Below are 25,854 nucleotides of genomic sequence, written 5' to 3' on the forward strand. Positions count from 1 at the left end.
ACGGAAAAAAACACACTACAGATGACTTTTCTGGAACCGAAGCAGAGATTCCTTTACGAACCAACTGATAAAGCTCAGCCAGTGAATACTGTTAACAGAATGTGAAAGCACGATCAACTTTGTAACTGCAACCCCAGGAAAAACAGCAAGAAGCAGGCTCCATTCCCCATTTAAATCTGTCGTGCGAGGCATGCTTTTTGCACGCATGAAGTAAATCCCACGATCGCTTTTGACCTTGGACAAAGTACTTCCAAAAGAGAGCTATGCACAAAGATTTAACAAGCTCAACCCCCGCCGACGATTCGGTGTGAAGAAGCAGAACATTCAGGTTTCACAGACAGAAGCAGCACGCCAGCACAGCCAACATTAAAACGGAGGGCACACTACGATTTGCATTGACACAAAAGTGATCTGGGCAGACGTCGTTCCCTCCATAACGCAAAAAGTGGCAAAGCGCTTTTGGGTTGAGAGGACGCAAGAAGGTTTTTGTTTTGTGCCTTGATGTCAAGCTGAGAAAGTATCTTTAAACACTTTGCTTAGTTTCTCGAGAGACTGCCAAAAAGTAGTTCCCTCCCTTTCATCTGAAGCCAGCTGAAAGGAGGTCTCAACAGAAGCACCTGGCAGCGGTAGGATTCGAACCCACGCCCCCAAAGAGACTGGAGCCTTAATCCAGCACCTTAGACCACTCGGCCACGCTACCCGCTGTGTGCTGTCTCTTTGTCTCATTACTTGCCCGAAGGAAGCCGGGTGGGTTTTGCGCGTCGCCCGACTTAGTGGCGTTATGACCGTGGAACCGACTGCACCTGCATTTTCTGAGATGCTTCCGCTCTCATGGCGAGATCTCGACTTCTTTAACACCTCTGGATAAAGGTCTTCTGTGGAGCAGGTTTCAGACCTCTGCGTAAAGCAGCCTTGATGTCATTTTATTTTTACAGCAGCCGCATCCGGAAAGTTGTGTCTTTTACGTTTTATTTGAACAACAAAACTATATACAATACAAACAAGAGCACATATAACATATCAAGAAAATCGTCAGGGGCACATGCTATAATACAATTACACTTTATGAAAAACGATTACACAAGGTAAATAAAGATAAGGTCCGCACAGCTTGTTCTTACATTTCGAAAGAGTCCGTAAATACCCCTTTACGTCTATTTTGAACTGTTCAAACGTAGGACTCTTCCCAGACCATTTCACTTTATACCACATTCCTAAACGATGATGCTTCTCCTGTTTTAGAACTATTTTGGGCGGTATGGCTTATACAGCACACCCACAGTATTCTAATGGTGGACTGCAGATCTGTGCTATAGTTCAGTTGAATTCAAAGGATCCAGCAATCGTACTGGATTTGACTGGGATTCTGAAATGTCTCTTGCAAAAGTATTCGGGTTTGCTTGAACCTTTGATAAAAAGGTTCAAGCAACCCAGCTGACAATCTCTGAGGTAGTTGTCACTAAACTCGGACGTGATGTGGCACACATGTGCCGTGTGCCTTTACTTTTGTAAAAAACTGGTATCGGGAAAAGTTTCTTAATATTTCTTTTGATTAGCATGCAAGAAAATGTGATCATTACCTATGGAATTTCCCGCCAGCGTGGAGCTTGAATTCACAATCTTGAGATTCAGTGTTCAAGAGTCACAGAAGAGGTCGGCCTGGTCTTCAATTTGCCAACGATAAGCTCCTCTGTAAAGCAGATTGTTCGGATCGGATATTTGGGACAGCATTCCGATTCTAAGATTATTTGCAGCACACGCATGGTTTCCCCCCTTCACGCAAAAAACATAGATGAAGGAAGCTCTCCTGTCTTCTGGGTTCAAACCACTACAGTGCTTTTCTTCCTTTCTTGCCATGCAGAGTTGGTCGTTGTGGACAGCAACAGGTGTCTGCCTTAACTTTAATGGAAGTGTTCATTTCTGGAACAACTTTTTTAAAAACAAATTCCACACATATTGCGATAGATAAAATACTAATCTTCCCTGTCAGTGCAGAATAATTAGTGCCAGCTGGCATGAAAACGACAACAATTTTTTTTGTCTTTAGCATAAAACTTGTGAATACAGAAGAAAAGATGACGAGTGTCAATTTTTATGGCACCGTGAGCTTGTCCTTCAGTCAAACACGTAGGTAATTCAAACACACCCAGATATGCACTTCGAATTAGCTTTGACCTAAATACTATCTACTCCAGATGTGATTGGGCCTCTTTCCACATCCTGATATATGCAGAGAACACAAGCTTTTGGCACGAGTGAATATAAATGTAAACATAAATACTATTCAATATATCGGAATTTTGTTGTATTTAAAAAATATTTTAGCTGGGGATCCTCAAATCAGGAGTGTAGAAAAGAGCACCGTTAAACACCATCGGGAGTGCAGAACGTGATAAAAGTGTTCTTTAAACAAAAAGTGAAAATAGTGAATATGTCTTTCAGTTAGATGTTCATTGAAAGCTCAGTAAACGATAAAGCAGAGGCTCGTTTTGTGAATTCTCCTCGCATCAGATTGTCTTGCTTCGACCTTTAAATTGTACACTGTGTAGACCCTTCACTCTCCCTAACTCAATTAAAGAGCCGCAGGTAAAAGTGCCTGTCAGTTTAGTTCAGTGGTAGAGCACTTGCATCTCGTGTATAAGGCCTTGTTTTCTACTGCCACTCTGGATTTCTTTTTAAACGCAACATCTTATCTGTGATTGTCTTTCATGTGACATCCCCCGTGTGTGAATTTCAGCATGACACATCAAATCGTTTGAGATGCTATTTTTAAAACAGACCAAATGAAAGACCTAGTAGCTAAATACAAGTAGAAAACACGTGAATCTAATTGAGAAAATTTGGACCGGAGCGATGTATAGTATTGTAATGGTTGGGGGTTCAGGCGGGCACCCTTGCCATTGCCACTTAAGTCAGCCCCCCACCATCGGGGACTCAAACCTGCGACCGCCACCATAGCTCAACAGGGACCCAGCCGCTGGAGCTTAAGGACTGTCTCCCTTTAGTTCAACAGGCTGGGTCCCTGTTGAGTGATGCCAGAGGCCTGGGTTTGAGTCCCCGACGGTGGGGGACTGACCTGATGTGGCAGTGGCGAGGATGCCCATGTGAACCCTGGAGCGTTACATTGGTGTCAGCAGTGGGATGGGATAGCCCTTTGCTGAGGTTGGTGAGTGAAGCGGGGGAGAGTGTAACGCATACGGCCACCATTGAGTGTGTAAGAGCCGGCTTACCAGAGCGGTGATGTCACTGCCCTTCCCTGTAATAGCAGGGCCACAGCCGCAGGACTGAAGGGAGATTGCTCTTTAGCTCAACAGGCTAGGTCCCTGTTGAGTGATGCAGGAGGCCTGGGTTTGAGTTGAAGAAAGATGTGAAGACGGGGGTTTGAATTTAATCCTTTCTGTAGGGGGTTTAGACTTCTAATTCACAAGCTGGGGTTTATTGCAGGAAAGGGGGTTAACTGATAAGGATTGCAGATGCAAGCTAGGAACCCCCCTGGGTGTAATCTTAAACTGACCATTTGTCCAGAACATCGTAAACTGGCCAAATACCATGAACCCCCCTCTTTACCATCAGACCAAGTGACGTAAGAAACGGAGGAGAAAACACCATATAACCCAAAAGTTTGTACCAGTACGTTGAACAATACTTCGGTTTTGTTGTTTCTTGCGGGAAACAAGACTTCAGCTTTATTGTTCCTTGCATGCAATAAACTCATATGTTTTACTTCATCTCGGGATCAAGAACCTTATTTCTTCTGTTACAACAGAGTCTCTGGTGGTGGGGGGCTGTTGTGAACACTGGAGTGCTACAGTATTACCAATACCAGCGCGAAGCTCACAGTGGTGGCTTTAAGGTATCAATGCCAATGGATAATGCGTTTGACTTCGGATCAGAAGATTGTAGGTTTGACTCCTCCCTGGCTCCTTAAGTTTTTAAACTACACTTCTCAGCGTACACAACCCTTCTATTGACTGGATGAGTCTCCCGTTCTCTCCAATTCTTTCCGCACATTCTGCTTGTTTCACCACCGTTACTGTTGGACCACAGCCACAGAATCGAGGAGAGATACGGTTCCAATAAACTGTCTTAAATAATCATGTTGAAAAAGGTGACAAAGTTTTTTTTTCTTTAACATAACCTTACATTTGCCTGTTCAGTTCAAGTTATTTACTGTACCTGCAAATTCCCCAATTTTTCTGCTGTCTCCTGAGAAAGACATGTGTCAAATCACAATAAGTAATACAATCTATTCAGTTAACACCCACATGTAACAGAACACATTTAAGAATTACACCCCCTTTAAATATGTATTTCCTTCATTTCAGTTTTCTTACCTCCCCAGGATACCTGAAAGTTCACTATCCCATATTAAGGACTGTACATGCATTACCGGTAATACAGCTACTAATAAAGATATACATTAATCTTAATTATTAATAAATTACACTTTTATTAATAAAGACATGTATTCATCAAATTCATTGTGAATAGTTGTGGTGTCTAGAAAACAATTTTAGCTACAGTAAATATTTCAAGCGAGTGGTGCATATGTTCATTACTTTGTGACTATATTATTTCCACTACATTCAGAACAGTTCAAATGCGATAGACTGTTCCTCTTCTGAGCTACATAAACCCTGTGAAGAGGTGGTTTAAGTTAGTCTCCTACATCGGTAACATCTAATGGGCAGCATATGTTATTTTAGGTGGGTAGCTGCGTCAGCATGCGTAGGCTGCAAAGGAACAAGTAATAGGTTTATTCCATGCTGAAAAAAAGAAGAAAGAGAACACAACGTTTCGGCCATGGAGCCTTCTTCAGGTGTGAGAGAGACAGGGCAGTAGGCAAAGGTAAAGTAGCGGGAGAACAAAGGTTGGGAGGGAGGTGGAGTGAGAGGCGGGAGCAGGGGACAGAAAGAGAGGCCAATCATATGTTATTTTAGGTTTGTTGCAATTGAGAACAGGTTTAGTATGGAGCTGCTGACAAATTTCAGCAGCCACATTCGTTGCAATGGCCCGTTGTAGGGTCATTGCCAATCAGCTGCAAGAAAAAAAAACATCATTTGTGCCTTTCTTAAAAAAAAGAAAAACAGAGTAGTAGTTTATGTGGTAATTTCAGGTACAATGTAAGAACTTAAGTTAACTAGTCCCACAGTAATGCGTGGGGTCCTATCAGTAGAAAAAAAAATACTTGTAACCCGAAAACACTACAACCACAATGCGAGAAGCCTTCTGGGAACCTAGGTAAATCATTGTAGTAGTCTAACTACTACAGAAAATAAAATTTTAAAAAAATAATTAAAGGAACAACTTCAAAACAAAAAGAACATTAAAAACAAATCTGGGAAACAACATAAACACAGAATCTAATGCGAGAGCTTTTTCAAATCTTGGGTACCCCATCGTGTTCCCTTAGTCCCAGCAGACCTCTCGTCTAAGAAGATATCTCTCATCTATCAATGTACATATCAGCAGGGGGCCCACAGCTAATGGGAAATTAAGTAGTGACCTGTGTCAGCATGTGTGGGCTGCAAAGGAAAAAGTATAGGTTTATTCCATGCTGAAAGGAGAAGGAAACACAACGTGGAACCTTCTTCGGGTGTGATGTGGAATAGACCTTTACCTGTTCCTTTGATGTTAATTTAGACTGGATCTCTAGCAAATACCTAACAGGCTACAATCCTACTAGTTAAGGACAACCTATAAGTAGCAGTATCTAAAGTGGATAGTTGCTTTCACTAGCTAAGGACAGGCCACAATGCTCCAGGTGAGGCTCAAACTCACACCCTCAGCATGACTCCGCTGTGCAAGTACCGCACGCTGACCAATTGCGCCACTGAAGCTGCATAAATTACTTTCCCTTCACAGACTGACGTTGCAGGAAAACAGGATTTCGGCATGTTTTCCGTCTCTCCGTGGGGGAAAGGGACAGTAAAAGAGCAAGGAAACTACAAGGGAAGAAAATGAAAAAATAGTGCTCACTGCAGAAGAGGGAGGAGAGAGATTGTCAGACACGTAAATCAGCCTGGCGGATTTACACTACAAATTTGTCATTTGTAGTGACATTTATGAGTCTTCATGTGTCTGAAATTGTCCAGTTTGTATTTTCATTTAAAAAATCCAGTAAACTTGAATAAGACAAGAAGGCACACTGCACATCTGCGGAACATCACGTCCGAGTTTACAGTGACATCAGAGATTGAAAGCAAAGTCATTTTTTATTAAAAGTTCAAGGAAACCTGAATGTTTGCTAGAAGTATTTCAGAATCACAGTGAAATGTAGTACGATTGCTGCACAGATCTGCAGTCTGCAATTAGAATACTGTTTGTGCGTTGTATAAAATACGCCATTCAAAACTTTTCTAAAACTGCAGAGATTCATTTTGGAATGCGTCTTCCTGTAAAAATAAAATATCTATTTTATTTGACGGGCGCTATAAGCAGAGTCTGAAGCCAGCTCCACAGAAGAGGTATATTCAGAAGGCCAAAAAAGTGAATATTTCACCAAGTGGACAATTACTGTACATCATAGTCATATTTGTTTTACTCCTCCTGCCGTTGCAATTTGTGCACAAAGATTTTTTTTATTTTCAAAATGTATTAGCCTTGATGGGAAAAAAAAAAAACATGGGCACAGTGGCCAAGTGGTAAGACGTTGGTCTTGTAAATCGAAGATCATGGGTTCAAACCCCATCCGTGCCTGGTTTGCTTACCATGACTTACCTTTATCTAAATCGTCAATTGTCTTGCAATGTAGAAATCTCTGTAATAATAAGAAAAGAACTGTCAGTAGTAGTTAATAATCCTTTGACAAAGCAACAGGCATCCTCCACTGCTTGTCAGGATGGCTGAGTGGTCTTAGGTGCCAGTCTCAAGAACTCAATTATGTGAAGTGACAGTTTTATGTTATTCACAACCCGGATTTCCCTTCATGTTCATTAAGATGTGTAATTTGTATGTTGCTTATATGAGAACAGTTTCTCCAATAGTTCTGTCAATTAACAGTGGAGAGCTAGCCGATGTACGTCTTCATGAAAACTCTCTTTAAGGCGATTACAAGTATCTTGAGCAAATCTGCGTCATATTAAAAAAAAAAAGTTTAGCTCAAGATGCAACAGGAGTATAAATGAATTCTCCTGCCCTACATTCAAAGATATGGAATCTTATTTTTCTTGAAGTTTCTGATGTTGGTCGTTATTGGAAATTGCCAATGATATCGACTCAGGTAGTCAGTTGTTACGTGCTGTAATTCGATACATGCAAAGCATTTGTATTCCCTCAAAATATCAATAAGGTCAATAATGTATTAAACATTACATTCCACTTTTTCTCTAGATGATGTTCACAATGGAACAGTGAGAAAGGCGTGCCTAGATATGCTTGAACCAGCACCTTACTATCGTTTTAGTCCCGACCTGACCGCACTGACCAATGGTACCGGGGTAAAGTTAGCTTGAAATTCGAAAACACGAAAAAAATAAAGAAAGGGGCCACAGCCACAGCAAGGTTGTCTATGGTTAGGGCCTGTCTGGTGTGTAAAACACTTGGTTTCAGCAGTGTGGCTGTTGTATTTGAAATGCTATTGAGCCATGAAGACGACCCACCTATCCCAGTGTATTACCTGTAGTGTTATCTTCAGAAAATCATAACAAAATAAAGAAAGGGGCACAGCCACAGCAAGGTTGTATAAGGTTAGGGGGCCTGTTTGGTGTGTAAAACATTTGGTTTCAGCAGTGTGGCTGTTGTATTTGAAATGCTATTGAGCCGTGAAGACGACCTGTCCCAGTGTATTACCTGTAGTGTTATCTTCAAAAAAGCATAAAAAAATAAAGGTTCCACAACCCAAAACAAAGCTGGGAAAAGTCAGAGGACCTGCTTAGTGTGCAAAACACTTACTTGCAGCATTGTGGGTGATGTGGTTTAAATGCTATTGGTTTGTGAACAGAATACCCCTATCCAAGTGCATTGTGCCACATTAAATAAAAGCACGAGAAAAAGAGATTCAGAACACAAAAGCTCTGTCAGTGTTCTGTGTAAAAAGTCGGTTTGAACATCATGGGAGCTGTTTTTAATAAGCTGCTGAGTAAAGAATATTTTAATCTTCCTGCTGTCAGTAGTATTGTCAATATAGTTGACCCTTACCTGAATGAAAACAGGACGTAAAGGAAGGGTTTCAGAAATCAAACAAAGCTTTATTCCTGTGCTTACTGTCTGGGTAATTGGAGACTGCGCTGTTCTGCTTCCTATGGTCATATATGGGTTTTTCGCACAAAGCAGTAAGAGCAGTAGAGGAGCGGGTCAGGAGGGGGGTGGGCACGTCATTTCCAAGACGCAGATCGGCTTTTCCGTCGCCGCTGCCAGAGCCCCTGGCCGCCGAGCTCGCCGAGCGCCGGTTGTCAATAGATCACGGCAGGGATTTTTCGTGTTTGAACGTTGGGCTTCAAGTGTCTACACTTTTCAGAAGAGATTTTCTGCAGTGGTCAGCTCGCACCGGTGCAGGAAGATAACGCGCTAACGCGTCAACACCCTTTCATTGGCGCCCCACCTGGGAGAGCGGGGTTGAGTCGCAGACGGAGACGGTGTGGCATGTCACCATGGGGTGTTATGGCTGCCACCCGGGGGCCCCGTTTTCACTTCCCCGAGTGGTCGAGTACTGGGTGGAGATCCTTCTGTGGGGAGTCCGTAGTCGAGTCGAACCTGAAGAAGGCTCCATGGTCGAAACGTTGTGTTTTCTTTCTTCTCTTTTCAGCAGGGAATTTAAACCTGTTACGTGTTAACTGATAGATACTTTATTGATCACGTGAGGGAAATTGCACTGCGACAGCAGCACTGTCAACGCAGCGACCGTGTAACGAAATGATACAATAATACAACAATCCAATCCAATCAGTCTAGTCAGTGAGAAGTGCACAAAGAAGAGTCGCTCACAGTCCAGAATATACAAAGAACAAACCAGAACAGTACACAAAAAGTTGTATTGCACATTATAAATATATTGCACAAGTCCCTGGCATCTATTGCACAAAAAAACAGTTGTAAACGGGAAAAAAACAGATGTAAGCAGAGAGTTTACTGTTTACTGTGTCTGGAGAGAAGCCCGGGTATGGGCTTCAACCACAGGGCTGGGCAGCTTGTTCCCCACCCCCACCCCTCTCTGTGTAAGGAAGCGCCTCCTGTCCTGACTAGAGGAGCTCATCTCCAGCCAGGGTTTGGGCTTCAAACAAAGGGCTGGGTAGCTTGTTCCCCACCCCCACCCCCCACTGTGTAAAGATGTGCCTCCTGTCCTGACTGGAAGGTCCCATCCATCTGTGTCTGGAGAGAAGCCAGGGTATCTGCTTCAACCACAGGGCTGGGCAGCTTGTTCCCCACCTCCACCCCCCTTTTTGCAAAGTAGCACCGCCAGCTCTCTGTCTGAAATGCACTTCCTCTGTGCCCTCTGGTCCACGATTCAGTATTCACTCTGAAGAAGCCAGCTGGACTGACTTGGCCAGTGACCTTTAAGGATTTGGAAAATTTGTATCACATTCCCCCCATTCTCCTCTGTTTGAGAATAAAGAGATCTAGTGACTTATCCCTTCTTTTCAGCACAGAAATGTATCCAATGTGGTCCCAGAGCAGCGATGTCTTTTCAAGTAAAATCGCATGCAGCATTCTCACCAAGGTGTGAACTATGGCGGCGTGCGGGTGGAACATTGCGTGGTTTTGTGTTTTGCAGCAGGTACCCTTGTGTACGAACGCGCCTTTCTGCACTGTACTGGGGCATCTGTGAACAGGATGTTGCCGTCAAAGAAAGACCGAGGTTGCTGCAGTCTTCGCCACCTGCCGTAGAGGAATACGTGGGGGGGGGGATTAGACGAATATTAAGATCTGCTCATGTACATGAAACGGGTTTGTGCGTGTGCGTGTGTGTACATACACTCTCCCCTGGTGGAGATTCGCTAGTCGTATTCCAGAAACAGCAGTGAAACGGGAATCAGGGGGCAGGAGTGGACACTCAGATGGTGTGCGTTTTGGAAAGGTGAACGATTGGTGCTACTTTACACAAAGGGTGGCAGGGGTCGGGAACAAGCTGCCCAGCTGGGGTGTTGAAGAGGATCGCCTGGCGCCTCGCAAGACACAGCTGGATGAGATCCTCCAGTCGGGACGGGACAGGGAAGGCGCTTCTTTACACAAAGGGTGGCTGGGGTGGGGAAAGGGCAACTTTAACATCCTGTGTTGTCCAGCCCCACCTGTGTGTGTGTGTGTGTGTGTGTGTGTGTGTGTCTCCCTGACTGTGACAGAAGCTTCGTAGGGCACCGATGTCCTCTGCTGTCCCCCTGGACTACTGAGGGGCTAAGTTTGTGTGAGGCCACATGGGTCAGTTTAATCACCTCTCTCCTCCATTTCTCCTGCCTGATCTCTCTCTCTCTCTCTCTCTCTACCTTAGATTCATTAGCCGGAGGTGTTATACAGTGCCTTGCGAAAGTATTCGGCCCCCTTGAACTTTTCAACCTTTTGCCACATTTCAGGCTTCAAACATAAAGATATAATTTTTTTATTTTATGTGAAGAATCACCAACAAGTGGGACACAATTGTGAAGTGGAACGAAATCTATTGGATTTTTGAAACTTTTTTAACTAATAAAAAAATGAAAAGTGGGGCGTGCAAAATTATTCGGCCCCTTTACTTTCAGTGCAGCAAACTCACTCCAGAAGTTCAGCGAGGATCTCTGAATGATCCAATGTTGTCCTAAATGACTGATGGTGATAAATAGAATCCACCTGTGTGTAATCAAGTCTCTGTATAAATGCACCTGCTCTGTGATAGTCTCAAGGTTCTGTTGAAAGCGCAGAGAGCATCATGAAGACCAAGGAACACACCAGGCAGGTCCGTAATACTGTTGTGGAGAAGTTTAAAGCCGGATTTGGATACAAAAAGATTTCCCAAGCTTCAAACATCCCAAGGAGCACTGTGCAAGCGATCATCTTGAAATGGAAGGAGTATCAGACCACTGCAAATCTACCAAGACCTGGCCGTCCCTCTAAACTTTCAGCTCAGACAAGGAGAAGACTGATCAGAGATGCAGCCAAGAGGCCCATGATCACTCTGGATGAACTGCAGAGAACTACAGCTGAGGTGGGAGAGTCTGTCCATAGGACAACAATCAGTCTTACACTGCACAAATCTGGCCTTTATGGAAGAGTGGCAAGAAGAAAGCCATTTCTCAAAGATATCCATAAAAAGTCTCGTCTAAAGTTTGCCACAAGCCACCTGGGAGACACCCCAAACATGTGGAAGAAGGTGCTCTGGTCAGATGAAACCAAAATCGAACTTTTTGGCCACAATGCAAAACGATATGTTTGGCGTAAAAGCAACACAGCTCATCACCCTCAACACACCATCCCCACTGTCAAACATGGTGGTGGCAGCATCATGGTTTGGGCCTGCTTTTCTTCAGCAGGGACAGGGAAGATGGTTAAAATTGAGGGGAAGATGGATGCAGCCAAATACAGGACCATTCTGGATGAAAACCTGTTGGAGTCTGCAAAAGACCTGAAACTGGGACGGAGATTTATCTTCCAACAAGACAATGATCCCAAACATACAGCAAAATCTACAAAGGAATGGTTCACAAATAAACGTATCCAGGTGTTTGAATGGCCAAGTCAAAGACCAGACCTGAATCCAATCGAGAATCTGTGGAAAGAGCTGAAAACTGCTGTTCACAAACGCTCTCCATCCAACCTCACTGAGCTCGAGCTGTTTTGCAAGGAAGAATGGGCAAGAATTTCAGTCTCTCGATGTGCAAAACTGATAGAGACATACCCCAAGCGACTTGCAGCTGTAATCGCAGCAAAAGGTGGCTCTACAAAGTATTAACGCAAGGGGGCCGAATAATTTTGTACGCCCCACTTTTCTTTTTTTTATTAGTTAAAAAAGTTTCAAAAATCCAATAGATTTCGTTCCACTTCACAATTGTGTCACACTTGTTGGTGATTCTTCACATAAAATAAAAAAATTTATATCTTTATGTTTGAAGCCTGAAATGTGGCAAAAGGTTGAAAAGTTCAAGGGGGCCGAATACTTTCGCAAGGCACTGTATATATAGCGCTTTTCTGGACACTCCACTCAAAGTGCTTTACAGGTCATGGGGATCCCACTACTGCCACCAGTGTGCAGCTCTTTACAGGTCATGGGGATCCCACTACTGCCACCAGTGTGCAGCCCCACCTGGATGATGATGCTCCAGTCCACTCCCCACACACCGGCTCTCAGTGGGGAGGAGAGTAGAGTGATGAAGCCAGTTCAGAGATGGGGGTTATTAGGAGGCCATGATGGGTAAGGCAGCAGCCATATCACCCTGCAACTCACAACTGGCAACCCACTGAAGCTAAGAAGGTGTGAGCCTGGTCAGTACCTAGATGGGAGACCTCCTGGGAAAAACTAAGGTTGCTGTTGGAAGAGGTGTTAGTGGAGCCAGCAGGGGGTACTCACCCTGTGGTCCATGTGGGTCCTAATGCCCCAGTATAGTGACGGGGACACTATACTGTAAACAGGCGCCGTCCTGCGGATGAGACGTAAAACCGAGGTCCTGACTCTCTGTGGTCATTAAAAATCCCAGGGCGCTTCTCGAAAAGAGTAGGGGTGTAACCCCGGTGTCCTGGCCAAAATTTCCAATTGGCCCTTACTAATCATGGCCTCCTACTAAAACCCTTCTATGAATTGGCTACATTAATCTGTTTTCCTCCCCACTGATAGCTGATGTGTGGTGAGCGTTCCAAGTGGATGCTGCACATTGGTGGTGGTGGAGGGGAGTCCTCATTACCTGTAAAGCGCTTTGAGTGGAGTGTCCAGAAAAGTGCTATATAAGTGTAAGCAATTATTATTATTATTATTATTATTAAGGGCCAATGAGAAATTTGGCCAGGACACTGGGGTAACACCTGAAGTATTCTCTCAAGAGGCACCAGTAATGTAGGGGTTTGGGCATTTACTGGGACAATTATTAATTGTGGCAGTAAGTCACAAAATGATTCTTTTGATGGTATTAGAATCCAGCCTTGCGGGATAACTCAAACAACGCACACACACGGGTACTAATACACGAGGATACATTTATTAATACATAAAATGTGCATATAAACATAACAGATCTTATCGTGAGGATTAGCAGAATACAAAAGGTATATATTTAATCATGAAGAGTTACAGATACCAAGAGGACATACATTCAGTATATCATTCATTTAGACCGTTTCGTAAATGAACTTGGATAACAACTTCTACACTAGATACTCAAAACAAGTACATCACTCATAGGAATTAAATTGATATCAACTGGTTGGGATAACAATTGAATTCTTGAGCTGTAATGCAGAATGTTGAAAACTCATCCAATCTGTGGGAATTCAGATCTCCCGTGGACACAAAGAAGCAGTGGCAGGCTGTTCCTGTGTCCAATCGGCTCTGTGCCAGGCAGTGCTCAGTGCAGCTTGCGACATCGTGGGAGAGATTCCTGCAATGCTCTAGCAGTGGGCTCTCTGAAGACCAGCTAGTTAGTGTTGGCTGAAACTAGCAAAGTTTGTGCACAGGAGGAAAAGTGACTGCGGGTCCAAGCAGGTCAGGATGAAGACCGGTTTGTTCCTGATGAAGCGCTAGTCCTGAATTCTTATTCAGCTGTCCACAGTTCCGACCTGTGCATGAGGCTTGCTGCTGATGCTAACTTCGGGTGGATCCTTTGGTTACGTGCTGGCAACTTTCGCCCTCGACTCTTAGAACAGAGGAAAGTCCTGCCACTCGGACACAGTGGCCGTTACGTGGAGGTCCGGACCGAGTCGGAGGATGTTCAGGAGGTGCTCCAAGGCTGAAAGTCCAGCAGGCGCGCTGCGAGAATGTCCTGCTCTTGGGAACTGTGCTGGAGAGGTGTCCAGCCGGCCCAGGGGCTCTTTGTTGCCTGTTTTTACCTGGAGGAACTGCAGGTCGCTCATTGGTTGAAAGTTTTATGGGGATCAGAGACCCACATGGGGTTAACCTGCCCTACCAGTTCCTGATTGGCTGATGATGAGTAATAATGCACTCTGACCTTAGGGTCATAAACCAACTTTGAATGACATTTTCCCTTGGAATCTCAGACTTTTAGTCACTAGAAATGACATTTGTTAAGGTGGTTGATGTGTACCAGCTTTTGGGAGCTGTTCCTTAGCAGGACACTCTATCGGCTAGAAAAACACCTTAATTGTGAACCAAATTGAATGGACTCTGTATCAAGCACAACTGAGGTGAAGGAGAGAGGGACTGGCAAGGGAGCAGCAAACTTAATTCTTGTATTTTAATAAACCTTGTTGCTACAACGGTCTCTCTCCTGCGTGAGTGTGCTGGTGGGTTTTTAAGTCACTTGACTGACTAAAACTCTTCTCACACTGACTGCAGCTGAATGGTCTCTCTCCTGTGTGAATGTGCTGATGTCGTTTTAAGAGGTGCGAGTGACTAAAACTCTTTCCACACTGACTACAGCTGAAAAGTCTCTCTCCTGTGTGAATGCGCTGGTGTGAATGTAAGTGGATTTTCTGACTGAAACACTTCCCACACTGACTGCAGCTGAACGGTCTCTCTCCTGTGTGAATGCGCTGGTGGACTATTAAACTACTTGACTGACTATAACTCTTCCCACATTGACTGCAGCTGAATGGTCTCTTTCCTGTGTGAATGTGCTGATGTCGTTTTAAAAGTTGTAAATGACTAAAACTCTTCCCACACTGACTGCAGCTGAATGGTCTCTCTCCTGTGTGAATGCGCTGGTGGGCTATTAAGCTTCTTGACCGACTAAAACTCTTCCCACACTGACTGCAGCTGAATGGTCTCTCTCCTGTGTGAATGCGCTGGTGGGTTTTTAAGTTACTTGACCGACTAAAACTCTTCCCACACTGACTGCAGCTGAATGGTCTCTCTCCTGTGTGACTGCGCTGGTGGATAATTAAGCTACTTGACTGACTAAAACTCTTCCCACACTGACTGCAGCTGAACGGTCTCTCTCCTGTGTGAATGCGCTGGTGGGTTTTTAAGTTACTTGACCGACTAAAACTCTTCCCACACTGACTGCAGCTGAATGGTCTCTCTCCTGTGTGAATGCGCTGATGCCTTTTTAAGTCATGTGACTGACTAAAACTCCTCCCACACTGACTACAGCTGAAAGGTTTCTCTCCTGTGTGAAGGTGCTGATAGGGTTTTGAAATGCTAGACTGACAGAAACACTGCTCCTCCCTGTGCCATAATGGCAGTTTGTCCACTCCATCTGAGCAAGGCCTTGAGTGATTCTTCCTCATCCCCTGATCGTCCTGTGGTCTCTTATTCTGCAAATGCTCTATGGAATGGTCTTGCTCTGTGTGATGAAAGTGAGATTTGTTTTCTTCATTATGTCCCTCAGTGTTCTGCTCAGCAGTGTGAATCATCTGGGGCTCCTTCTCCAGCTCTCTGAGACTAAAACCGCCCAGTTCATTCAGTTGTTCCTCTCTTTGCCCAAGAACAGACACACTCTCCAGTTCATTAAAACTTTCAACAATTTTCTCAGTAACCAGATTATTAAACCTGTGTGTAAAGTCATCAGATGCTAAGGGATTACATGATTGTTTGAGACTGTGTAATGACAGTCTCTCCACTTGAACAGAACAAGGCCTAATTATCAAGCCCTGTAGGAGCTGCTGTTGCTCCTCCCTGTACTGACTCTCCTCTCGGTGCTGTATCTCAACAATGTTCTCTTCACCAGGTACATCAGTCTGCTGCTCTGCACAGTCAATCAACTGGGGCTCCATGTCCTGCTCTGTAAGATTAAAGACATCCAGTTCTTCACTGTGCTCTTGTACAGAGACACAGCCCAGTTCATTACAACCTTGTGTAATATTGTTTGAGTCCAGATTATTCATCTTCTTTGTAAAATCATCACATACTAAGAGCCCAGGTGTCTCACTCTCAGGCTCCATTTTCATCATGGGCACAGAGTCCAGAACCTCAACAATCTGTCTGCTCTCTGTGTGCTGCTCACTGAGAGTCTTTTTCCCTTCTGGAGCAGTGAGCTCTGTCTCCTGCATCAGACTGGAGCCCCACTCCTCCTCACTGTGCTTCTGTTCAAGAGGAGCCCTTTCCCCAGCCTCATAGAGAGCACTGGCCTCTGAACCTGTAAACAGAACAAGACAAAATCTTTGTAATAATAATAAAAAACTTTATTTTATATAGCACTTTTAAAGGTGACTTCTCAAAGCATTTTACAGAATGCCAACAACAAAAAATACACAAAATAAGCATGATGAGAACACACAGTTAGAGGAGACAGTAGATGGTGGTACTAAATACAGTAGGAGCAGAGGGGTAAAGAATAGTTCAATGAAGGGTCTTCTAAAGAAGAAGGTTTTGAGTCTGGATTTGAAGGAGTTTAGAGAAGGTGACTCTCTGATATCCTTGGGGAGAGAGTTCCAGAGCTTGGGGGCATAACAGGAGAAGGCCATATCACCCATTGATTGTAGTCGGACGTGGGGACAGATAGGAGAACACAATTAGAAGAGCGAAGGTTGTGAGGTGGGGAGTAGGGTGATAACCCAGACAGGTACTGAGGTGCCAAGCCACGGAGAGCCTTATAGGTGAGCAGGAGGATTGTTAAGTCGACATGCAACTTGACAGGAAGCCAGTGCAAGGACTCCAGGATAGGAGTAATGTGAACACTTGCACTAGACCTTGTCAGGATTCTGGCTGCCGAATTTTGGACATACTGAAGTTTGTTCAATGTGGATTTAGAGTCCCCAGAGAGTAGAGCGTTACAGTAGTCGATTCAAGATTAGACAACTCTTTTCAGCCACAGTTAGTGATAACATAGGGCGTAGTGGAGCAATATTTTTGAAGTGAATGAAAGATGTTTTGACAACATGCTGCACATATGGGTCAAACGTCAAATATCATCCCCAAGTTTTTCAATATAGACTGAAGCTCAAGTATAAGAAAATCTACAGATAGAGTTACAGCATTGGTTTTACAAAGTTGATGGGTGGTGCCAATAAGCATGACTTCAGTCTTGTCACAGTTAAGATGAAGGACATATTGAGTCATCCAAGATTCAATATGGGAGATGCAACTAAATATAATAGAGACAGACACATCAGCGTCAGGTTTGGTATGGATGTATATTTGAGTATCATCAGCATAGTAGTTGTAGCGGTGAGGCTTATTAATAAGGCAGAATTAAGTGTTTCTGAGCTTCCCAAATGAGGCCCCATTTCTCTGTTCATCTCTGTGGTGCAGCCACAGAGAAACCATTCATGCAAGATGTTTTCTTTTGATAAGGACAGCTCCCAAAGGGGGATGCACTTAGCTAAGCCTGGCTATCATGATCAATGGTCATCCATTGGCGCCTATCTGTCTAGGGAGTGCCAGTTGGACATCTGGACTGCATTACTAAGTGTCAGGACTAAGTGACTCATATCTCACCTTGATCAACCAATCAGGGACTGGTAGGGCCGAGTAACCCACGTGGGACTCTGATGCCCATGGAACTTTCAGCCAATCAATGAGCTGAAGTTCCTCCAGGTAAAAACAGGCAACACAGAGAGCCTGTAAGATTCAGATTCAGATTCAACAATATTCAGTAAGATTCTGGAGAGGATTCTGTGGACAATTCTAAAGGGAATTCAAAGAAGAATTCCTGGGCAGGACGGCCCAGGAGCAGAAGGCCCCCAAAGGGCAGGACATTCTCGTAGCACACCTTCTGACCATCCTGAGACTCAGCCCGGACAACCACGGAACGGCCAGTGTGTCCGAGTGCCAGAACTTTCCTTTGTTCTAAGAGTCTAGGGTGGAGGTTGCCAGAGAGTAACCAGCAGCAGGCCTCGTGAACAGGTCGGAACTGTGGACAGCTGAATCACTATTCAGAACTAGCTCTTCATCAGGAACGAACCGGTCCTCTTCCTGACTTGCTGGGACCCACAGTCATCTTTTCTCCTGTGCACAAACTGTGCTAGTTAAACAACACCAGTGAGCATCAGCAGCACACCGTCACAAGCCGCACAGCACAGCCTGGCACGGAGCCAGAGAGCGCGGACTGGACAGCAACAGCCTGCAACTGTTTCTTTGTGCCCGCAGGAGATCTGAATCCCCAAAAATTGGATGAGTATTCAACTTCAATGCATTACAGCTCGAGAATTCAATTGTTATCCAAACCAGTTGATATCAATTTAATTCCTAAGAGTTATGTACTTGTTTTGAGTATCTAATGTAGAAGTTGTAACCAAGTTCACTTTACGAAACGGTCTTAATGAATGATATACTGAACGTATGTCCTCTTGATATGTGTAACACTTCGTAACTGACTGAATATATATCTTTTGTATTCTGATAACCCTCTCGATAAGATCTGTTAGTTTTACATGCATATTCTATGTATTAATAAATGTATCCTCGTGTATTAGTACCTGTGTGTGCGCGTTGTTTGAGTTATGTCGCATGGTTGGATTCTAAAGCCTTCAAAAGAATCGACTTTGTGATTTACTGCTACAATTAATAATTGTCTCAGTAAATGCCCAAACCCTACAGAACTGGTGCCTTCAGAGAGCCACTATGATTACATATTTGGCGTCCCTGAACCGGTTTTCCCTACATAGTGATAGCTGAGGCCATGTGATCTAAAAAGCTTTAAACTACACACACGCGTACTAGTACACTGACGATCAATTTGGGTTGTTTAAACAGCGGAATAAGTGGGTATAAGGGGGTGTTCTGATTTAGCTTTGTCAGAAACCTAACTACCATGTAAAAAGTAAGTCTACTGTAATAATATCACAATCACATTACATTTACATTAACAGTGCACTGAGAGAGAGAGGTGGGTTAACAGACACATTGACTGGACACTACAGTACATTAACACTACACTGAGACAGTGGGGTAAATACAGACACTGATTGGACATAACAGTACATTAACACTGCACTGAGAGATAAGTGTTAATAGATACATACTGACTGGACACTGCAGCATATTAGCACTGCACTGAGAGGGGTAAATGCAGACAGACTGAGTGGACACTACAGTACATTAACATTGTACTGAGAGAGAGGTTAATACAGACACTTTCTGGACACTACAATGCATTAACACTGCACTGAGAGAGACAGGTGTTAATACAGACACACTGACTGGACACTCCAGTATATTAACACTGCACTGAGAGAGACAGGGGTTAATACAGACACACTGACTGGACACTCCAGTATATTAACACTGCACTGAGAGAGAAAGGGATTAATACAGACACACTGACTGAACACTACAGTACATTAACACTGCACTGAGAGGGGTTAACACAGACACACTGATTGGACACTACAGCACATTAACACTGCACTGAGAGAGAGGGGTGAATACAGACAGACTGACTGGACACTACAGTCTATTAACACTACACTGAGTGAGACGTTAATACAGACTCTTTCTGGACACTATAGTACATTAACACTGCATTGAGAAAGAGAGGGATTAATACATACACACTGACTGAACACTACAGTACATTAACACTGCTGAGAGAGGGGTTCATACAGACACTGACTGGACACTACAGGACATAAAAACTGCACTGAGAGAGAGGGGTGAATACAGAAACATTGACTGGACACTACAACACATGAACACTGCACTAAGAGGGAGGGGTGAACACAGACACTGACTGGACACTACCGTGCATTAACACTATACTGAAAGAGAGGGGTTAATACAGACACTGATTGTACACTATAGCCCATAAACAATGCATTGAGAGAGAGAGGTGGGTTAACAGACAAACTGCTTGCACATTACAGTACATTAACACTACACTAAGACAGAGGGGTAAATACAGACAGTGATTGGGCATAACAGTACATTAAAACTGCACTGAGAGAGAGGTGTTAATAGAGACATGCTGACTGAACACTACAGTACATTAACACAGTACTGAGAGAGGGGTTAATACAGACACACTGACTGGACACTCCGGTATATTAACACTGCACTGAGAGAGAGGGGGGTTGATTCACACACACTTACTGCACAGTACAGTACATAAACAATGCACTTAGAGAGAGAGGTTAATACAGACACACTGGATTAATATTCCAGAGGAGTTAATACAGACACAGACCGTGGAGGACGGTAATACTTAAACCAATTGAAATAATTTTTATATACACAATCATTAGTATACATATTAAATCTAGACCAATACAACGTAAATACAATATTTATAAATGTTGTTTCATAATGACGTTGGATTACAAATTGATTCAGTGGAACAATTGTTGAATGTGAACGAGGTGTTTTCAGCACCGTAACCGGACAAAACAGTTCAGTTTCCAGTAAAGAATCCCGTTGCTACATCACACAAGTCTTTCCCACTTCACTCTGCATCTCTGCACTATACTCTCACCAGTGAGGAAAGTTTTTTGATGACACTTTGATAGTTTGTTAGATAACGAGAATGTTTACTCTTACGAGATGTTTTCTTTAAAATAAAGTTTGTTATTTAAAAAATCCCACCGGTGAGGAAGTTATAGACACTGGTTTTAAACACACATACTGAGTTCATACATGTCACCACACTGACCTGAGAGCTGCAGTTCCGTATCCATTTCTTCTTTTATTTCTGCAGAGACTTCACAGGAAAGCGTGTGTCCAACACGATCTGTCTGTTCCTGATCTCCTCCTGCTCCCGACTCATTCTCCCACAGCTGCAATCTCCACTTCAGGCTCTCGTTTTCCTTCTTCAGATGCGCCATTTCACTCCCGACACTGTCCTCCACACACTGCGTGATTTTAAACACGGCACGTCTCACCAGGATCTGGGAGACGCTGCGGAGTTTGTCTTGAAACTCGTCCTCCGAATCACACATCCTGTTTCCAAAAACTTCTGACACTTCATACACGATCGATTTGAGCAAAACGTGCATGAAAGAGTCAAGCTGGGTTTGCAGATTTAACAAGCACTCCGCCATCCTTCTTCAGAGTCGGTCAGAAACAAAGGCTGACTTCCGAAGTTTAAACAGAACAACTTATGTTTTATTCTTCACAGATCCTGTTGTCAGGGCTGTGCTCTGTTCAAGCATAAACACAGTCGTCAAGACGTTACGTATTCAGAACCTGAAGTTATTTTAAAGAAAAACAACAACTTTCTTTAAAGAAAATTATTCAGTCACCCACACGTGGGTGAAATACATGCAGGGTCGCGCAGTATAATGACGTCATTCGTTAGCGTGGCCTCAACTTCAAAACAATAGAGAAGCGGAGCTGAGAAAGAGTTTCTTCAGCCGGATATAAACTTCTCTGCAACACCTAGCGCGACCTAGTCAAGAGGAGTGAATCACCTGCGACCTTCGCCGTTCGTAACGGAACAGATTTATTTTTTGCCCTTTCACAACCCTCCTCCCCAACGAAAACGTCTCAAGTGGATTTTTTCAAGTGGGTTTTGATCTCCCTATGCAGGTTTTTGGTTAAAGAAAAAAAATGCTGTCGTTTCTTGCCAACTGGCAGTATTTCTTCTGCACTGATAATAATTGTTGTTTATGTTTGATAACAGACAAAATATGACAACCCCTCTATTGAGCATATACTTTATTTTCCTGATGTACTGTAGCAGCCCCGACACCGAGAAACGAAGAGAAAATGGCTTTTATCTAGCATTTTTCATGTTCAATGCGTTTGACATATCCCAACAGCGACAGAGTTCTTCTGCGACACTGTTTCTACTTTTATCTTCTTTCTGTACGCTTTGATAAAGAAACGAGAAATCGTGCAAGGGGAAAAATGTATTTTTTCATAGAGAAAACGTGCACTAGGAACTGTGGTGTTGAGAAGAAATGATTTAACACGATACGTGACCTTATTTAACGGAGCAAATGCTCACCCAGCAAGGTCTGGAGAACTTGGAGAGTCTGGTGGATGTGATACTTTCACGGTATTGTGGAAGAAAACAGTCTTTCTTTGAATTCTCAATCAATCGGAATTTCAGTGCGAAATATAAACCCTTTGTCTGATTTAAAGAGATTATATTTTAAAACTCATAAAAATTCAGAAAACACGTTTCTCACTTTGAAATTTTAGACGGGGCGGTGTATTACTAGTAGCGGCGCTGAGCACACTATGGGGGAATTCAGGTTATGTGATGTACTAGAGTTTTAATAAATAAAGCATCTGATTTCGGATCTAAAGATTGTAGGTTCGACTTCTAGCTGGTTCGTGTAAATTTTAATCAGGCTCTTCAGTAATAGATTATGTAATGAACCGCACCAAATCATTACAAAAGGCACCAGCTAATGTCCAATAGCGTTTTTTTTTTCAAATTACATTTTCAGGTTTAAGACACTGTTTAATAAAACACAAGTGTCCTTAAAATCTTCAACTTTCAGGTTTGTTTTACTCTATAATAAAGGAGATCTGATATAGCTGATGATTCGCAGATGTGAACCGTGCCTTTTCTCTTGTATTCAAGGGTATTCGGTGCGTGAGCTACTAAATGCGTGATCTGTATTACTCTATTTTGTTCAGATTATCTATGTGGTGTACAGATAGAACTCAACTGCATGGTGTGAATTCCTTGTTCAGCACAAGCAGAACCTGAAAAACCTCGACGTGATTTGAACACGCAGCCTTTTGATGTGAAGTCAGACGCGATTCCATTGCGCCACGAGGTCATGCCAAACAGTTACTTTTAAGCCCCCATCAGCGTCGCAAATTTTTTTTTCCTCCTGTGAGGAGCGCCGCTCTTCCAAACAGAGTCTCTTCTTCCCAGACCACATTTTATTCTTGCTGCGCAGCTCTTGAGCAGGTGTTGTTCTCGACAACAGATCCAGGAACATCCAGGATTGTTTTTTTTTTTTTCAATAAGGACCCCATGGTGCAACGGTAGCACGTCTGACTCTAAATCCGGAAATGGAGTGTTTTAAGTACATGGGAGTCAACTGATGCTGAACAGGTTCTGCTGCTGAACCTGCAGCCTTCACCATAAGGTCCAGTTCCCCAGCCTTCTGACCTTATATGTCCATCCCTTCTTGTCAAAACTCGTATTTTCACAGGGTACCCTTCAGAAATCGTAGTATAGAATGAAAAAACTCCAATAAATCTCGGCCGCTGTTGGTGATTTTCCTTTAAAAACAAATGAATCTCCGAAACTTTTACGGAGTGTATCACTTTCACTGAGACCGAGACGTGTTAAGCTGTACATGAATCTTTGTGGCTCGGGTGTTAACCAAAAGGGTGGTGGTTTGAGCCCTCCAAGGGACGCTGAGCCTTTTAATGAACACACCCTCCTCACTTCATTTCTCCACGGGCGGTCTTGTACCGCAATCAAATACAGAGGCTGTAGGGGGCAGTAAGCTTGCAAATATAGCTCGCTGTGTATATAATGAAGAAGCAGAGGTTAGTTTCTCATGTGCATGTTGCAGAGCCTTATGAAACTCGTACTAACAGCTGGGGTTTGATCCCTGCACGGGCTATTAGTTAAAAGGCCATTGTAAATGATGTGTAACAGATTTTCCAGCTGGCTTTTATGTTTCACACTAAATTGCGATCTTGAAACTAAAATAATAAGAAATATGGAACACAACCGTTGTTCCCCAAGAAAAGCTGTTTTACACTGATGTCACTCCTTTTAATAAAATCCAGATTTTGAAGACAACTCCGCCCTATCAAAAGAAAATGTTACACAAAAGTTGGAAAGCACACTCTCAATCCATCTGTATATTTGATTTCCGCCATCCATTCAAGGGTGCTTGGTGCTTCGCAAACAAATCATTTCAGGGAAGAAACTTAGTTTAATGAACTACTGTTGTATTTTCACTGATTGAATTTGATCTTTGTACTCTCTTTGCATTCTCAGATATAATATTTCAGAATTACAGTTCAAATTTGTTGGAAAACTTCACAGGCATTATTAGGTTAGCACTGTACAATTGTATTTTAATATCTTGGTATATTTACCTTCATTTTAATTTAGAAGTAACCATAAATGTTGTTATTTTGTACTTTTGTCGCACTTTTTAAAACATTTTAGCTGAGGATGCATGGCGACAATTGTATGATATTATTCCTTGATATCGATGATCAGTTGAAGAATTTGAAGAAACTATCAAAGAAACAGCAGCAATAGCAGATGATTTTGGTTTTTGAACCCATCTTTACACCTCAATAATCCATTTGTCCTTGAAAAAAAGAAAAGACAGGCATGTTTTGAGTTTTGAGAGGAATGATCCTCTTCTCGATTGAAAAGAAACGTATACATTTGATTGCTTCAGTAGAATTTTGGATTTTCTTTCGAAGATCTCACAAGTATTGCCAGGATCTATATTTAGCGTTCGGTAGTGATAACACTGCTGATATTGATGGAGTAGAAATCTATGATGTATTGACAGCTTTATCTGAAGCAAAAAGTCCTAGAACGCTGCCTATGAAGTTTTGGGATTCATACCAAGAAATACTCTTTGTTTTCCACCCCAAATGCTACTATTACTGTACATTACACATTATGCAAACATTACCAGTTTTAGTAGCTTCTGGGCGTGATTTTCCAAAACTGAAACTAATTACAAATTATTTAAGATGAACCATGTCCAAAAATTGTAAATCAGGATTAATATAATATCAACTGAAATTACTACAGAAGAAAAGATTTAACTGAAATATTAATAAGACTATGCAAGCCTAAAAAGTAGAACAATTCAATTAATATAACTTTTATTTGTTATTTTTTGACAAATGGGCTCACACACTGGAAAACACTAACGTTTCTCTATTAGAGAATGTGAATAACAGTTTAACCCAAAATGTTTTAATTGTGATTTTGTTAAAATTCAATCATCTATCTATAGTAAGAAATTATTAAGAAAGTAAGAAATTGTGTTATTTCATAAACTGTAAGACAAGGAGACATTTGTCTTTTAACGCAAGCGGTCAGGATCCAAGCCCATGTTCGGACGGTTGTGTTTCTCTTGTAATCATCAAATGTCTTTGTTTTGTCCGTCAGTTCTTTCTCCAGTTGGACCATGGATATTTTATACCATCAATACTTTTCATGCTCTTTTGCATTTTCCTTCAAATACGGAAAAGAACTCAAGGCGTTCTTGTCTCTGTGCTACACAGTACAGGACACGCAGTGAGGAAATCGCACAGCTTTCAGATCAGTGCGGAATCCAGAGGGAGGACTCGCTCGGTGAATGATCTCTCAGGAAATCCCGGGTGAGATTCAACATCCCGGGTGAGGTTTTTCTGCAACAGCCATGATAAGTGTGAAGACGTTCTCTGAATTTCCTGAATGTGACATTAAATTAGTTCACATTCTTTGGTAGTTAACAGAACTAAATGCTTTGGAGGTACATTTAAAACTGCAGAGAACACTGTAGCACTTCGAGTTTAATTGTGTAAACCTGGCTCTGTATGAACACGAGCAAAGAGTTCTCACTCAACAGAAGAGTGCGATGTGAGCACAGTAACATAAAGCACTTGGAGATGCCAGGGATTGAACCTGGGACCGCATACATGCAGAGCATGCACTCTACCACTGAGCTACACCCCTGACATAAGAGGCTGTGGAAGTGACTTAGAGATGTGCAGGTGCTCACAGAACACAATCCATCTTTTGTATCTTTTAAGTGCTCTTGATTAAACTATGCAAAGAACAACAGCAGTACTGATGATTTTCATGGACTGATGCACATTTGTTCTGTACAACTCCAGTGATAAAACCTTGTCTGTAAATATTGTAGAACGTAAAAGGGTGAAACAACCTCCAACCGCAGGAATGGTAACAGAAAGGATCATTTTCTGATTTAATACGTCCTTTTGAGATGCCTTGTCAACGCACACAGACGTTA

General features: G+C 42.8%; 1 protein-coding gene and 4 non-coding genes across 5 annotated transcripts; 1 reads left to right on the forward strand and 4 right to left on the reverse strand.

Moving 5' to 3' along the window:
• Positions 1 to 618: 618 nt before the first annotated feature.
• trnal-aag (transfer RNA leucine (anticodon AAG)) lies at positions 619 to 700 on the reverse strand. The gene has a single exon. It is a non-coding gene; the product is annotated as a tRNA-Leu (tRNA).
• Positions 701 to 5,756: 5,056 nt separating this feature from the next.
• trnaa-ugc (transfer RNA alanine (anticodon UGC)) lies at positions 5,757 to 5,840 on the reverse strand. The gene is given in 2 exon segments: positions 5,757 to 5,792; positions 5,803 to 5,840. It is a non-coding gene; the product is annotated as a tRNA-Ala (tRNA).
• A 787-nt stretch (positions 5,841 to 6,627) lies between these two features.
• Positions 6,628 to 6,699, forward strand: trnat-ugu (transfer RNA threonine (anticodon UGU)). Its single transcript has one exon. It is a non-coding gene; the product is annotated as a tRNA-Thr (tRNA).
• A 6,379-nt stretch (positions 6,700 to 13,078) lies between these two features.
• LOC138242781 (zinc finger protein 436-like) lies at positions 13,079 to 21,182 on the reverse strand. The gene is made up of 2 exons (XM_069198332.1): positions 20,598 to 21,182; positions 13,079 to 16,148 (listed from the first exon to the last, which is right to left on the reverse strand). Exons 1-2 carry the CDS (start codon positions 20,983 to 20,985, stop codon positions 14,323 to 14,325), a joined length of 2,214 nt encoding a protein of 737 aa, XP_069054433.1. The 5' UTR covers positions 20,986 to 21,182; the 3' UTR covers positions 13,079 to 14,322.
• Positions 21,183 to 25,484: 4,302 nt separating this feature from the next.
• Positions 25,485 to 25,556, reverse strand: trnaa-ugc (transfer RNA alanine (anticodon UGC)). Its single transcript has one exon. It is a non-coding gene; the product is annotated as a tRNA-Ala (tRNA).
• Positions 25,557 to 25,854: the final 298 nt, after the last annotated feature.

The sequence above is a fragment of the Lepisosteus oculatus genome, chromosome 14 (genome assembly GCF_040954835.1).
Source record: "Lepisosteus oculatus isolate fLepOcu1 chromosome 14, fLepOcu1.hap2, whole genome shotgun sequence".
Taxonomy (NCBI): Eukaryota; Metazoa; Chordata; class Actinopteri; order Semionotiformes; family Lepisosteidae; genus Lepisosteus; species Lepisosteus oculatus.

Excerpts from the sequence above, each read along its gene's own strand:
- LOC138242781 (XM_069198332.1), bottom strand. The coding sequence starts at position 20,985 with ATGGCGGAGTGCTTGTTAAATCTGCAAACCCAGCTTGACTCTTTCATG. Across the intron at positions 16,149-20,597 it reads TACGGAACTGCAGCTCTCAG|GTTCAGAGGCCAGTGCTCTC; the intron begins GTCAGTGTGGTG and ends TTCTGTTTACAG.